General features: G+C 42.7%; 1 protein-coding gene across 3 annotated transcripts in view; it reads left to right on the forward strand.

The window, feature by feature from the left end:
- Positions 1-16539, forward strand: part of grin3ba (glutamate receptor, ionotropic, N-methyl-D-aspartate 3Ba) — a 64252-nt gene that overhangs the window by 25497 nt on the left and 22216 nt on the right. For 2 of the 3 annotated variants that reach the window (XR_010910991.1, XM_067479007.1), the window contains exons 2-5: positions 6700-7400; positions 12546-13042; positions 14095-14366; positions 15092-15328. Coding sequence is in view for 2 of the 3 variants with exons in the window: in XM_067479007.1 (XP_067335108.1) it covers positions 6700-7400; positions 12546-13042; positions 14095-14366; positions 15092-15328 (1707 nt within the window). In the remaining variant the exon portion in view is untranslated. The remainder of the gene's footprint in view (positions 1-6699; positions 7401-12545; positions 13043-14094; positions 14367-15091; positions 15329-16539) is intronic. The other variant, XM_067479009.1, reaches the window with a different exon arrangement.

Consider the following 16539-nt stretch of genomic DNA (forward strand, 5'->3'; position numbering starts at 1 on the left):
GTGCTGAGATGACAGCCTTCATCAAGGCTAGCAGTGCACTCAGCACTCACATTGGCTGACTAGAGACCTGACTAACCAGTCCAGAATAGCACATTCAGTTCCCTCGCTGTTACCTCTATCTGATTAGTATTGATGACATCAGGACATTCACAGGACCATGGAGGCTCATTAAATGAGAAGTCAGCTGATAATGAAAGTGAACACTCTGTATTGGATTACTTCATTTACCCAACACTACAGACTAGGTGGGAAACATTTGCATACTCGCGTTTTATTTATTCCTTTTGCGACGGCATTTGATTAAACTGCGTGACTTGAAATTGTGCAGCAAAAAAAAAAATCTTCATGCTTTTGTACATAGCCCAAAGCTCTTGGCTGGTTTGAGTATGTGATTGCTGTGTCTGAGTTTCTGAGTTTGTGTGTCCAAATATGTTTATGAACATGCGTGTGTGTCTGTGCAAGAGTATTCATCTGCTTGTCTCGGGTCTACAGAAGCTTGCAGTGCTCCAGGGGTAGAAAAATGCTGATGTGCTCTGAGTCTTGCTCATTGAAATTAATTTGAAGCCACGCTGAGAACAATATTCTATCAAATGGTTTGTAAATCACAGCCATTCGCATTTCTAAACTCAAATATAGACGTTCTAACTATCATGGACAAACACAAAGAGTTAGCACACACCTCCTCTATGTGAGGTTTTTACTCACACAGCTAAAGACAAACATCCACCTCGCCATAGCTGGTTCGATGCCAGTGTTCAAAATGAGCAAATCCTATTTTCTTTCGGCTTTTTCTCCCATTCAGAATGAGCCCTATAAACTCAAGTCTGGAAGAAAACAGGAGGCATGGCTCTTTAAGACCTTTATGGCTTTTTCAACAATTGCTTGGACCACAATGATTTTTTCAGGATTTTAGTGTATAGCCCCCCCCCTTCGCCCTTCTCCTGTCCTGGTTGCACCATCAAGAAAACTAACAAGGTCCTTATGTTTAATGTACTCAACGTAGTCAGAGCTCCAGCAGTCACCAAATTGTCACAGCTATGAGCAGCCTAAGCGATGAGGAGCCATTTTCTTCTAATCAAACCCAATTCCAAGCATGCTTTACACTTTTCACCTGCTGTTTCACTCTGCGACCCCATGGGCCACACTCTCCCGCGTACTTTGCCGCTTAATCACTCCACGGGAGATGGTGGGCGGAATTCAATCGAGTCAGGGTATTTGCATATGTAATTCAGTGGTGACAATCAGAGAGACATGGCACCATCTCCATCAGCTGTTAACTGTAAAACAAGATTTAGCCTCTCTTTCAATCTGTGGCCAGTCCTGTGGTGGCGCCTAATAGTGTGTATCTTACTGCTTATCACTGTGTTTCTCTGAGCCAACAGGCTGTTATGCTTAGATAACCATAGTCATTTGCTGTGTTAACTGGCTGATTGCCTCACAGTTGTGTTTTGTGCACATGTGCAAGTGTGTGGCATACTTCTATGCACGTGTAAGCACATAAATGTAGTTTGCTGCTTCTGCCTGCGTATCTGTTGTAGCTTTGTGTGTGTGTGTGTTTGTGTGCGTGTATGTGTGTGTGCAACTTTACGTGTGCCCCTACTGAAGATGTGTGTGACATCAGCATCCTCTTTCCACAAGCGAGCTTAGCTTCGGTTCTCGGCAGCATAGCTGTGTAAGATTAAAGTCCCCTATATTACAGCTACTGCCAGGAGATGTAAGGAAATTAGGAGAAAATTAAACAATGCTATTTGCATACAATTACACAACTGCTCGGAAAACTGCTCTGTTAGCCACCGCCTGGTCAGCGACAGAGTGCTGCTCAACGTTGCTTCATTAACTATGCAAACAACTCTGGCCGGTGTTATTCAATCCTGGGTGTTTACTTGGACTGTAAGAAAGAAATTAAACACATTTAACAGTTTCTTTGTTGCTTATGGATCAGTCAAAGCAAGTGACTTGTGTATGCTCCTGTCGTACTCCACTTCTGCGATACAAGTTATATCAACTTTCTCCGGTTGGACTGTGATTGTTTTTTCATGCACTGATATTTTAGTCTGATGATATGCTCAATTCTCATCTCAATATAAGACTTAGAAACTCTCTGATTTCCTGAAGACTCTACCATCACTGCTTCTCTTGTTCCTTTCTGCTGCACACACACATTTAGATGCAAACCATCACCTTTTACTTCCTTTCACAAATACGGATATTAAACCACATATCAATTTCTCTCCCATCTTTCATCTCAAACATATATTCTCCTCCACACACCAATCCCTCCCTTTCTGTCTGTCTCTTGATTTCCTCCTCCATCTCTACATCCAAGAAACTCACCTGGTGACAGTGCTGCTGAAATATTAATGTGTTCAGTGAAGTGTTGCTGTTTGGAGTTATGCCCTGACCATAAGCTTTGTTTCTGGACAGAGAAGAAAGCTAAGTAGCCATTCAGAAGCTCAGGCAGAGTTGCACACAGCTGGACGTAGCAATGAGGACACCCCCATGTGGGGCCTTGCTCTCTCCACTGACACTTTGTTTGATGCAAACTATTCGGGACTGCAATGTTAAGCCCAACTGGGTCTATGCTGAGCTGGTGCAATAAGTCAAGCTGCAGCAAGTTAAAGAGATCCCTTTGCCTGAAGCTGTAGAGAAACCACACCAGGAGTTTTTCAGAGCCTCACTGTGCTACACAGACACACATGCTCCCAAGTCCCATCTATTTGGTTTTTGCTCTGATTTGCTTTTAATAAGCTCTGAAACTGCAGGTGCTGCTGTTTCTTCTGTGCCCCCTTTTGAACGGGGAAATCATTTTTCCTTTTTGGTATTGTGCACTCCACTGCACACCTTCCAAGTGTTGATCTTTATCTTATACAGACCTAAATAAGGAATGAGCTGAGTAACAGTGAGCTGCTCCCTCCTGTTCTGATTTAAACCGCATTCCTGTTGGTTTGCTTACTCCACATTGCCCAAAGATCCCATTGGAATAATGCTCGAATATTCACACCACAGAGTGTTTGTACTGCATGTGTGCTCATCTATTGTCTGTGTAGGGGTTTCAGTGCACACATTTGTGCACATGCAGGTGTTTTGTTGATGTTGTTTTTTTTGAAGACCTGAAAGTCTTCAGGCCAGCTCATCAAACAGCGGTCAAAAAGAATTTCTTTAGTAGAGTAAGAGGGTCAGTTCAAGGCACCGAATTTGCAGATACATGAGAAGAGGTATGAATTTTATATTTTACACTGAAATAATGCTGACATTCCTTTTAGCTGTGCTTCTCTTGCATCCTTAGAGCATCCTAGAGATTACCTGAGAATACAAAAAATAGATAAAAGCACACACAAACCCATATGCATGTACTGTAAGTCCCTGCTGCTGGCAGTCCTCCAGGTTGATATTCTGTAGAGAAAACATTTATTATACATTATTTCTAATCAATTCTGAGCTGTTACCTCTGCACTTCAGCAAACCACCGGAGCAATAGAGTTGGACAGGATCAAGATTGTTTGTACCTAGCAGGTCACTGCACACTGAAGAAGCGAAAGAAAAAACAAAAGGAAAGGAAAAAAAGAAAAGGGGACGTGTCCTTGTGCTTCAGAGAAAACTGCCAATAGTATGCAAAATGTCCTTTTCAAGCCACTACAGCCACCTATAATCTTGTCTAGACTGTGACATCATGAAAATATACTGCCCATTTTCCACCACATAGATCAAAATTTGACTGAGGATCACTGGGGTCTGCTTAAAAAATAACATTTTAAATTCAGATAGTCGATAACTCCAACAACACAGTTGGTCCTGACCCAAGGCAATAGCACAGGATGTTAAAAACAAACACAAATTCATGCAGACAGCCCCAGTGTGCTGAGAGATCTGTCATAAGCATCCACACATGTATGCAGACTCATATGCAAAAATTAAAAACACACACATTAAATCCAGTGGGCAACAGAGATAAACACAGATGCTGCCAGTTTGTTTAAGACACGCTGGATTAAAGTGGAGTGATGCCTGGGAGCGACTTTATGGTCCTGGATAGAGTGCAATTCTTCGGATGCTGAGGATTATAAAGTGTGTGTGTGCTTGACAGGAAGGAGCTAGCTCCACTGACCAACCAGCACAAATGGTGTGATTGTGGTTGGTCCAAAATGATGTGGGTGTTTCCTCCGCGTTGCGGTATTCGCCTAAAATTAATGAGGTCGAGCAGGTCTCTCTGACTCTCTGTCCAGAAGAGGATTAACAAAGCTGACACTTTATACTGATTCACATGTAAAATAAGAAAAAGTAGAATAAAAACACGGCCAACCAACCTGTCAGGTAGAGCAACAATCAGGCTGACGTATTATAACACAGAAAGACACTGAGGTGTAAATTAGTGTTTATTCGAAAACATCTGGTGCTGTTTTGTGTTATTATTAATAGTCATTATTTTGAACGAAACTTTTTTAGACAGGACCGTACATCACATTTGTGCCTATGAGCACAGTCGAGAATTCTGTCTAAGGTGTTATTGCTCTAATATATCACTGGAATTAATTGTGTCAAAAAATCCAAATGCAGGGAAGAAGTGACTGCAGTTCTAATAGGCAATAACAGTAGGCGATGTGCTTTTTTTAAAGTTTCATTTAGTCCACTTTGGTGCTTGTCATGTTTGATTGCCCAAGGAAGGTTTTCTTTTTAAGACTTCCATCCTCCTCCAGTTAAAACAGCTGAGTGCTTCCCCCTCTTATGGACTGGAACACGTCTTGAAGAAAAGGCTCATATCGCCTTATCTCTTCAAAGCCACATCACAGCTCGCACATCTGCCTCTTCCATTCACTTAAATTTGCTTTGTCTCCTAACAGCGGTAACAACAAGTACAAGTTCTATCATGCTCTCATTTGGTCTTATTATTCTCACATCCTCAGTCTCGATGTAATTCTACGGTGGTGCTCGTTGTGAGTCACTCTGGCTGAGAGTGCTGCTTAACTGCCTCTAATGTAAATGGAAAAGTAACAGAAATTCTTTAAAAGTCAAGAACGAAACCCTGTAAATGTTAGCGGAAGAGAAAAATGCCTTTAGGGTTAATATGGCTGGTGCAAAACAGCTGACACACATAATGACATACAGTATTTAGTGAGAACCATATCAACTGTCCTTCTTACTTACTCAAAAGTCTCGTTTGTTTAGCATCTGACATTTTCATGTGCATGTTACTTAGACATACGTTAACATCTAGCCATACATTAATATTTAAGGGCTAGGTGACATAGATGGATCACACCCAGAGAAACATAGAATAAAAAAATAAAAATAAAAATAAATAGCTTCACACACCAATTCTTCCAACTGACTTAAGGCTCTGTTTAGATTTTCCATCATTTTGACATTTTGGGCTCCCTTGAGTCATTTTGACGAAATAAGTATTAGTTTCATTCCTGGCGTTAATATGCTAAATAATCCTCACACCTGTAGGAGACACCTCCTCCCTAGCTGTAGTCTTCTGTGCCACTCACGGCGGTTTAACCACCTACCGCGCTAGCAGCCACTCGCTCCCAGTACCTTTCGTTCTGACCCCCACTGAGTTCAAACCAAGAGATCTTTAGTTGTCCCCTCACACATGCACACACACACACACAAACACACACACACACACCTAGTGTCTCCCAGGAGACTAAGTCCATATCTCATCAGACTTCAGTCACTTTTTTCTCCCTTCTCAGCGACTCAACGACTTTCAGCAGAGGGTCGCCCTGTTTTCTTTCCCTTTCCATGTGGAATATTTTCATTTGAATAAATCTGTGAGGTGGGAGCTAACACATCCTCATGCATGCAGGCGTATCTGAGAGTACATACTCCACAAGTTCATCAATGGAGACTATGTGCCTGCATGGATTTACACATGTGTGATTATGTGTGTGAGCATGTGTGAATTATAAAGATGTGTGTGTGTTTGGGCCAGAGGGTGTTTATGAGTAGTGTGTTTTCTGTGCCTATCCTCACAGTTCAGCGAGGAAGCACCATCCAAAGCAAATTCCAAGTCATGTTAAGCTAAACTTTGGGTTCTCTATACAAAAACACCCTCTAGTCACCCCCATCCCCAATCCCCAACCTTGCCTGGAGCACTGACTGGATGAAAAATGGATAGAAGCCCCAAAGGAAGGAGGGGGGAGGTCCATCTGTGAGCTGCATTCAAGGACAACAGTGTTATCCATTTTGGAACAGTATGAAACAAGCCAGTGTTTTCAGTGGGGTTTTGGAAATGCGGGCTTCTGGATGAACTGTGAATGCTGCTGTTGTCTTGCCAAGCCAACTGTGATGCTAAAGATTAGATGCGAATCATTGACTCCTTGTTTATATCAGTGCGACTCTTCTCATTCAGACTAAGAGATAATGAACAAATGTGACCGATTGTTTCTGATCAGTGTTGTGGTGAATTACTGCAGTGGGGATTGTTTTGCAGTACTCTGGTGCTGAGACAAGCTGTGTTTAATGGGATTTTATGTTATTTAGCCCCAAGGTGTTGGGGTTTGTCTATATCTATTAATCTCTGTTTTGAATTTGTCTTCTCTTTACCCTCCCTTTCTTCTCTCCCATTTTGTTCTCTTTTCCATTATTAATTTTTGCTTCCCTCTTTCTCACTTATTTTGTTCCTGTATTTGCTCTCTTTTATTTCCTTTGGTTCTTACAACTCTTCCACCTTTTCCCTCCTGTCCTCTCTGATAGAGCCGATTCCACCTGCAGATGTCAGCCCGTGTGCCTCCATCAAGCCTGGGCAGCCTGCTGCTGGCAGTCCTGCAGGGGGGAGATGGGGACAGGGATAGAGCAAGCCATGGCGAAGACACCTGGGGAGGAGCAGCTGTGATTTGCCCCGGATGGGAGGAAGGAGGTGACGGGCTGCTGTCTCACCTGCACAGGCACAGTGGTTCTTCCTGGCATTTGTGGGACATCATCAACATGACCCGCATCACAGGGGGTGGGGATAGAAGACCAGAGGCCAGCGAGGAGAGGAGGGAGCATCAGATGGAAGATGAGGCTTTGAAGATCCTCTCTACCCGTTTCTTGCGCTCCTCCTCTCCCATCACCTCTGTTCTTCTATTGGGCTCTGACCCAGAGTGTCTTTCCTCTGTCCTGCGGGCTGCTCAGCGCCTCGTTTCATCACTACCTGCACTGCAGTGGATAATGGGATACCCCTTGTCTCCGGATTCACTGCATACTCTAGGGGGTCCCCTTGGACTTTTAGCCTACGGGGAGGTTGGCCGTAAGCCAATCAGCTTCTACATCCGGGATGCTTTGCAGCTAATTGGCCGAGCGGTCACCGCAGCAACTATGGTGAGGCCGGATTTGGCACTGATTCAGAACATGGTGAATTGTTACGACAAGCCAAACCGACATGAGCTGCCCTCTTCAGGACAATATCTGGCCAGGTATATGCGAACAAACATTAGACACACAGTATACGCATATGTACACACACATAAAAGGTCAGTTCACCCAAGTTACACACACATATCTTGTAGTGGTAGTTTATTATGTAGCTACAATTCAGTCCATTCACGACAATACTTAAATAAGTTATTTAGTTTTTACATGGACTGTGCAGTGATAGCTCCTCCTGCATCTGTGAACTGCAGCAGGCACAAATTCTTTACTTACATTGTGTGAACATTGTGCGCACCAACATCTATGTTGCCTACATTTGTTACTAAATCTAAAGTCCAATGAGTACAGAAGTAGTAACCACTCTGTACATTACTCCACTGCTGAGTGAGATGGTCATTTTCCATAACCAGTAAAACAACAGATGTGCACTGGCGTGATTTCTGATGACTCTAAAGTTTTTGAAATACAATAAAGACTAAGTGACATTTACTGGGACTCAGTGTTGATGGAAGCAGGCAACAAACTTCTTAACTAAATATTTTAAAATATATAGTTCCCATGCTCTGGATACAGCAAAATTTAAACAATTCTCCAATTTACAGAATGCGTCCTGGCATAAAATTTGACTCTGTAGGTTGTTTCTACAAGCACTGAAACATATTTAAGCAAAGCCACTGTATGCAGAATGAGAATTTATGCCTAAACTGAACATAGCATTTAATCCAGCATTTCTGACTGTTCAGGACAAAAAATAGTGTTACAAGAAAAGCCATTTTGGCGCCACTGTAAGCGACAGCATCTGCTATTGGCACGAAAAGCGGGTGCAGATTCAACAGACAACTGTCTTCAAATGTGGCAGCTGTTGGTCATATGTGAGGGTGGGGACAAACACCCTGTATGGGCATTAAGGTTGGTAGACGTCTTGAATTTACAGGTGGATGTAAGGTTCCACTTGGATTGGCTCACTCCACTCAGAAAGTGTTTTTTAGCGTGAAATATCTGCTTTGAGATTTCTACATCCACCTGAAAATGGAAAACAGAATGGGATTATGCCCACAGCTCTTTCCACAGACAGTTCAGCGTTCCTAGTACCAGAAAATAATATCCCAAGATTTCAGTATTAACATTTTTACACTGACTGTTGACTCTGTCAATGTTGATGCAATTTTTGACAATTAAGGGCAGAGTTAGAGCAATACCCTGTAGCTGGCAGACATTTGTCCAAGAAGAATATAACTTTAGCAGAGAAGATGATAAAGAAACTTCTTCCAAAAATTTAATATTTTGCTTCGGGCAGTGTAGGATTAGTAGAGGTCTGGTCAGGGCTTGACTGGGCTTTGAATAATCTCTATTACCCCTGCAGCTACTAGTCCGACCTGCTTCTTTTTTTTGAAACGACCTCTGGGCATACCTAAAAGGCGTGGACATTGAAATTACCAAATGATATATGGAGAAGCCTGACAAACAAATTTAATTCCTCTGGTCACAGCACAAAATGCCTGTAAGCTCGTTAACTTTCTGAGTGGCGTTTTTGTGAGGAGCTGCTGGCGTCGTTTGTTGTACTCCATGCTCGAATTGCTGCCCTTGTCTGTCCTCTGCACCATGGGGGAGGCAACTTCTGAATAACACTGTCATACTGAGGGTGGGGAGGAGGTTTTTATGGCATACAGATGCGTGGACTGACACCAGAGAGTTTTGTCTGTTTCGCTTTGCAGTTGCTTCAATCCCTGCAGCTTTTTAAAGGGGCTTTGACAGCTTTCATGGGTTCTGTCAAGGTGCGGTCTGTGATAAAACCTGCACACACACGCACACACACAAACACACACGAAGAAATCACACTGACATACACATTGAACCATAAAAAAAAATCACTGCAAGTTAAAAAACTAAATCCTCACATTTAAACATACATACTTTACCATCACTTGTGGCTGATGCTGATTGATGGCACTAAATCTTCCTGCCATATACATTTAAACAACATCATCGTTAAATATTTCTGCTCTGCCACTTGACATAGCTATTTTTTCAACTGTACAAAGGATAAAACAGCATGTGTCCGACTTCTGTGACTGTGTGGTAGCGGAATGAGAAGGATTTGTGGTTTTAAAGGGGCCCAGAGGAAACACGGAATACACACCGTGCCTGCCAGCTGAGAGTGATCATCAACAACACCCACATAATCACAAGCTGGATTCTCAAAGCGTTCCCTCCTCCTGCAGTTTAGTTAAGCACTGGGGTGCCAGAACCATTTGGAGGACCAGAGGCTAAAACAAGCGGAGTGGGAGTTTTGTTACCAAGCAATATCATTGGACATTCCTTATTAGAGTTTAAAAAACAAGTAATATAAATTAGTTTTCATGTGAATTAAATGTTGCCTTTGAGCCACTCGAGCAACGTCTGTCCATTCGTTCACTTCTTTAATCCAAGCTGAAGTAACACTACAAATTGATTGCTATGAATTTTGTGATGGACAGAGCTGTCTGTGTGCACCCGTGCAGAGCAGTAGGCATTGGCTGCGCACTTGTCGTCCTGTTTGATCAGGAAACAACGAGTAGCGCTTTTAAAACTGACTTGTCAGACACCAGGGAAACTTGCAATCTTTCTAAAGAGCAATTAGAACACAGTCTTCACTACCAGAATAGATAGTTTATAATAGAGTCCTCCACAATATGGTGACAGTGACCTTTGTTCATGGCCTGCGGGAGACTGATAAAAAAAAGTGGTCCTATCACACAATTCCAACCAGTCCAGTTAAACTCTTTGGCCTTCAGTGTACTTCCTGATTCTTATCCCTCCTCTGCAACCGACAGACATGCCATTACTCCAGAGAGCCATAACAAAGCACAAGGAAGTGAGAGACTTCCACATGGAAAAGGCAATTAACAGCTCAATGCCCAAGGGACGGAGCAAGAAGGGCAGCGCGGGAGGGAAAAGATACAAACCAAAAAGGAATGTATGAGGGAGTACAAGAACAAAAAAATGCACAATATTACTGTTTGTGATTCAAAGCAGTGGAGCAATGAGGATAAAAGTAGAGGAAAAAAATATGAGACGTTTGATGTAGTTCTTCCGAATGTCCAGAATCAAAAAAGTCCCTTGGTGCCTATTCCCAAAAATACATTAGAGAGAAAAGTAGTCAAACAGATAGATGAAAGATAGGGGAAGGAGGAAACAGCTAAAGGAAAAGGGGGAACATACAATTAAAGTCAAAGTAAAGGAAGGAAAACCTTGTGTGGAGAAGGAGGTGAGGCAGGAGGAAAAAGGAGAGAACGCGGGGAAATAAAGAGTTGTTGTTATCAGAGTGAGATCTGCCAGTCAGTGCCATCTCACTCGACACAGTTGCCAGTGCGATTCCATCTACCCTCAAGAGATTAAAACCTCTGAAACAAGTAAGCCTCGCATCATCCCCACCAGACAGAGAGACAAAGACAGAGGGAGTAAATTCTCCTCCAAACTAAAGGAGATGGGGTGATAAGAAAGTGAGACGCATGCCCGGAGCTCTCTTATGGAGTCATCATTTACGGGCCACTCTGTTGACATTTACTCTGAATGTGTAAACGGGGGCCAGGTGTTGGTCAGGCAAAGCCACCCCTCTTTGACATCACTAGCTGACTTATCAACCTGCTTTGACATCCACACCCATTCTTTAAATGCAGCCTCTGGCCAACACAACAGCACACAGAAGCCATAACTATAAGTAGTGGCCTGTAATTTTCACACCTATGCTCTTCTTTCTGTACTATCTCACTCTGCTATCCCGCATTCTTATCTCTGGGCATGAATCCAAAAATGTCACAAACTGTGTGAATGGGGGCGTTGCATCTCTCTGCTCAGATAACAGATGTAAAGTGAAGCCTATGGTTACATTTTTTGTGGCCAGCCGCAGTCACTACAGTATAGTGTATGAGTCTACAGTGGGTTGCTTGATGAATCTGCTGTCTATGGGATATGATGATTCAGCCGCACTATTACCATGAGTGATTTCAGCTCAAGGCAAGGCTAGCACTTCCGCTTTATGGTCACAGAGAAAGAGAGAGCTGCTGATGAGGAAACATAAGTTAGCATGGAACGGAATTAGAATGACTTTCAAACCAGAGGGAATTTAATCAGGTTCTTGAGAATTATGGTCGAAGAAACGTGGATATAAATTGATATTGTGCTCACAATGTAAAAAACAAATACAGGCAGCATACACAAAACTGCATTCACATGTTGTATCATTCTCTGTGTGGTGCAGACAGGCTTCAGTCCAGGCTAGGCTTGGAGGTGAACTTAATGAACCCCATAATGAATTTAATCTTTTCATTTTTCTTCGCATATTCCCATATTTAATGGTGAAAGTTCTCCAGCAGCCATTACAATCTTTGCTCATCAATTCATATATGCAACGTGGAGCTGAGAGCAGCAGAAAAGGAGAAAAGACAATTAAATAAAGAGTAAAGAACCAAAGGGAAAAGTTATTTTTCTGCGCTGAGAAAGGGTTATTTCTCGACCAACCTTTTCTATTAACAGGGAGGAAAACTTGCCATTTGGAGCCTTGTCCCAAGACACACTCATCAGTCCGTGCACGGTTCAACACCCATCCCCAATTCAGTGATCCCTGCATATACTTTAACATTTAAACAACCGCCCTTACAATTTACAATGACCTCCTTGCAAAGCCTCACTAATCAAGACATGATCAAACAGTGCCTGAAAGCCTTCACATCGGGATATCGCCTGACGGCGTCCACATGCTAAGACACGAGCTAACAATCTTTGCATGGCTCAAAAGTCCAGGGCAGGTTTATGTGTGAACGGCGCCTGCTCTTCTTAATGAATTCTGTCCAAAACTCCAATGCAGGGCCACCAGACAAGTGAGACGAATAGCAATGTCTGTCTGTATGGACTGGCAGATAGGAGGAGACCCTCACTGCTCTGTATTAACTTTTGATTATGACTTTCTGGGAGATGCAATTACCCATCTGAGACTAGACTTGCACAACCAGACCGTGCCCATCTGCACCAGCTTTTCTAAGTTTCCCTTGCTTTCTCACAGCTTCAGTTTTTTTCCCTCTGCCTGTTAAAGTTGTATATTAGTGCAAACTCCACTGCCCCAGCTGTATGTGACTGCCATGCCCAATCATTTCTTTTAAACATTGTTGTCTCTCGCTTATTATCTCTGTTGTCTCTCTCTGTCTCTTGAGGTTTCTCTCCAACACTTCATTCACTGGGGCCACAGGTCTGATCCAGGTAGATGCTGGCCTCTCTCGGGTCCTTTCCTCGCAGCTGTTTCATGTGTGGAGTCTGAAAAGAGGTGCTCTGGGCCAACCGGCCTGGGTTACTGTAGGCCAGTGGACCCGAGGCCGACTGGAGTTGGAGGAAGGAATACTAGGGCTGGTGGGAGGCTTTGGGAGCAGCCAAGGACAAGGTCTTGGAGCTGGGGTGAGGGGAGGTGATGGCCAGGGGGAAAGTAACACTGGAGGTCGCTGGAGACCAGGACTTTCCGTCGAGGGACACCGCCTGAGGGTGGTGACACTGGTGGAACACCCATTTGTCTTCACGCGGGAGGTAGATGAGGACGGATTGTGTCCAGCTGGTCAGCTCTGTCTGGATCCAAGAACCAACCGGACAGACATAATCCAAAGCCTGTTCAATCGCCTGCACAACCCAAACGCTACAGCTGCAGACTGGGATGGCAGCGGTGAGTTGTGGTATTTACTGCAATGGTGAATTTTGTACAACTCTTATAATACTTTTTGATATGTTGCAGTATGTGCAGTTCTAATCTATGTAAGATTCTCGTATATACTGTAAACTCTTGGCTCAAATCTCATTGCTGTCACTGGCTCCATTTCTGTTGATCTGCCTCAAGACTAAAGTGGATTTTCTAAGTCAAATCAATAAGGGATCATGGCTGGTCAAGCAAGCTTAAAAATATACCTGGTGTAATTCAAGGCCTTAACACTACTCGTTACCTCTGTTTTATGAATAAGGAGGATTAAACATCTTAAATCAATAAATAAAGATAAAGCTACCACATATAAAAAACACCAGCTACTATTTATATGACCAAGAAGACACTGGACAACCGTGCACACAGAATCTTGTATATCGGGAAAATGTAAAGCATTCTACCATTTTTTGGCTTCAATTTGCAGATGAAGACAACTAAAAAAGCTAATATAAATGTTGTGTTGAGGATGATGCAGGAATAGAGGGAAGTGAGAGTTTTTACTGAGTTAGGCTACAGTAATTATATGCTGCACGTGGCTGCACAAGACTAGTTTTGCCTTTCATACAGTGCTAAAGTTTTTATGAAATAATCGATCAATTCTTTAAGATGTTGCTTACTAATACAGACATCTAAGCCAAGTTTTTAGAGCAAGTGCTATACTTCGGAAATTTCATTAACTGAGTTGGCAAAAAAAAAAAAAAGGTTTGCTGGAATAATCAAAATGACAAAAAGGGCAGAAGGTGTAAAAACTGATTTGATAGGGTCTCCACCTTGCTGGCAACACTCTTTTAAAAAGTTTGTTACATTTTTCCAGCTCAAGACTTACGAGTGTGGTAATGATTCAGTGTGGTTCTATCCTGGATGCTGGGCTCATTAGAACCACAAAAGCTGAATTGTCCTGTGAGGACCCATCAACATTTTCAGTTGAGAAATTACCAGAAGTGCAACCCCTGCACTTCCAAACATGCTTATGACCATCCAAATGGATGCATTTCACATCATCAGTTATTTCTTCTCAGAGCTGCCAGAGGACCTCAGGAAGTGCTGCTATGGATACTGCATTGACTTGTTGGAAAAAGTGGCAGAAGACATGGGCTTCACCTTTGACCTCTATATTGTGGGAGATGGGAAGTATGGGGCGCTGAGCGGGACAGGACGCTGGACGGGGCTGGTCGGGGATCTGCTGAGTGGCACAGCTGATATGGCTGTCACCTCTTTTTCCATCAATTCTGCCAGGAGCAGAGTCATCGATTTCACCTCCCCCTTCTACTCCACCAGCCTCAGCATTCTGGTACAGTTGCTTAAAGTCATCATTACTTTGTTTGAGTTTAGAATTTTGCATTCTAATGATTGTAGAAGCCACAGGACACATCTTGAAAATGTACTGCATTGTGAGTCAGTGGCAGCATTGCAGTGTTACTTTGATTTGACAATTTGTCAGTATAAGTTCAGTATGGTCTGCAGCTACTTAATTTTGCCCTTATGCCCCACTCACTCTGTCTTCTGGTGGGGAACAGCAGATCATTAGTTGGGGAATAATTAGGTTGCTGAGTTTTCAGTGGGTGTGTTAATTATGAAAGTTCAAAATGAGATACAGTTTAAAAGAGTATAATGAGTCTGAGAGGCATTTTGAGAAGTCATCTTAGCAGAGTCCTCAAACATGACGCAGTTTATTTTTTGGTTTATCAACATCTCCCTCTGTGGCTGACAAACTGCAATGCCTAACATGATCTGACAAGGTGATCCCATTTGGAAATAAGAACTCCATCATTTGAAAAAACGATTTCTTGTCCTTACAAAATGATGAATAGCGCAAAACAAAAACAGTGTATGCAGTTTCTTTAAAAAAATCAGAACAAATTATACCTAAGAGAAGTTCGCTGAAAAGATGCTGCAGACCGCAGGCAGAATATTAAATGCACATGTGCACAAAATAAAATATTTGTCACTTGTGCGGACAGTAGTAAAATATTTCAAGCCTGTCTGTTGCACAACAGTTTGTTTGTGACTTACCAGGTTCGTAGCCGAGACACTGCAGCTCCCATTGGAGCCTTCATGTGGCCTCTCCACTGGTCCATGTGGGTGGGCATCTTTGTCACGCTGCACCTCACAGCGCTCTTCCTCACTTTGTATGAGTGGAACAGCCCCTTCGGTATGACACCCCATGGCCGGAACAGGCTGCGTGTGTTCTCCTACTCCTCCGCCCTTAATCTCTGCTACGCCATACTGTTTGGACGCACTGTTGCCACCAAGGTAAAGTAGCTCCTCTTTGATAAATAGACGTCATGCACAGTGGGGCATGTGGTAAATGAGGAGGGGTTGTGCATTATGCGAAAGAGTACACCAACAATAAGGGCAAGTTGAAAGAGAAAGTTAAAGGGGGAAAATGAATGAAGAAAGATGATAAAGATGGGCAGGGCAAGGAAAAAATAGATCGGAGAGAGGTTAAGAAGGTAGGCAGTGATGAAGTACAGAGGTACAGGGAGGATAATTCACATAGAGGGAGGGAAAGGGGAAAGGGTAAGTGGGCTGACAAAGATTAGAGGAGTTATGGGGAGCATGATGGGATTAGATGAAGGTGAAAAACTGAGAAGTGAGTATAGGTTAACTCCCCGAAGTAGTCAAATACAAAGTTGAAAACAAGAAAGCAAGGGGAAGAAAGCCAACAGGGGGTAGGAAGGTGAGAGTGCAAATCGGGAAATGTGCTTCAAAATGAAAGTAATAGGGAGGTTGATCAAAAGATGGTAAGATGGGGTCGAAAGGTTAAATGGATAAGCAGAAATGAGAAAAGCTACAGAATGAGGGCAACATGGAGGTTGGCAGGCAGGGGATGATTTAAAAGCAAGAGGTCCGATGGGTAGACAAAGTTGGAGAAATGCTGGCAAAGGTTGGCGTGAGACAGGAATGTGATGGCTGAAGACAAAGGAAAATCACATCGTCATCAAATCAAATTTATATAGTCCAGTTCCCAAATCAGTGTGAATCTGCGGACCTTTGACACTCATGCTTAGAAAAATCTGTCTATTAATAAATATTCCGCTGGATAAAAAAGGTCTTCTCCTTCAAAGACAAAAAGTCATCTTATTTTCATGTCATTTATTTGGTACAAATGTGCAATAATAATAAATGTACCTTAGCAATAACAGCATTTTTCAAAAACCTGTCAGATTTGACTGATGGAGTCACACTGACAGCCACACACACACACACCATCACCACGATGCAGATGAAAAACTCTATTCTTTGTTTTTATTAAACTGCAACAAACACTGCCAAAATCCATCATTATAAATTACGACTGCTCCTCAAATTGTCATGCAGCACATTCAGATTATTATCAGAAACATCATTTGCCCAAATTATCCATTTTTCCCCAACTGTGCCAGTTAGTGAGTATACACACCATCATAATTTTTCTTTAAACGCCTAATCACACTTTGTCCCTAAAGGAAGCAGTGCAAATG

The sequence above is a fragment of the Channa argus genome, chromosome 16 (assembly GCF_033026475.1).
Source record: "Channa argus isolate prfri chromosome 16, Channa argus male v1.0, whole genome shotgun sequence".
NCBI classification, from domain to species: Eukaryota; Metazoa; Chordata; class Actinopteri; order Anabantiformes; family Channidae; genus Channa; species Channa argus.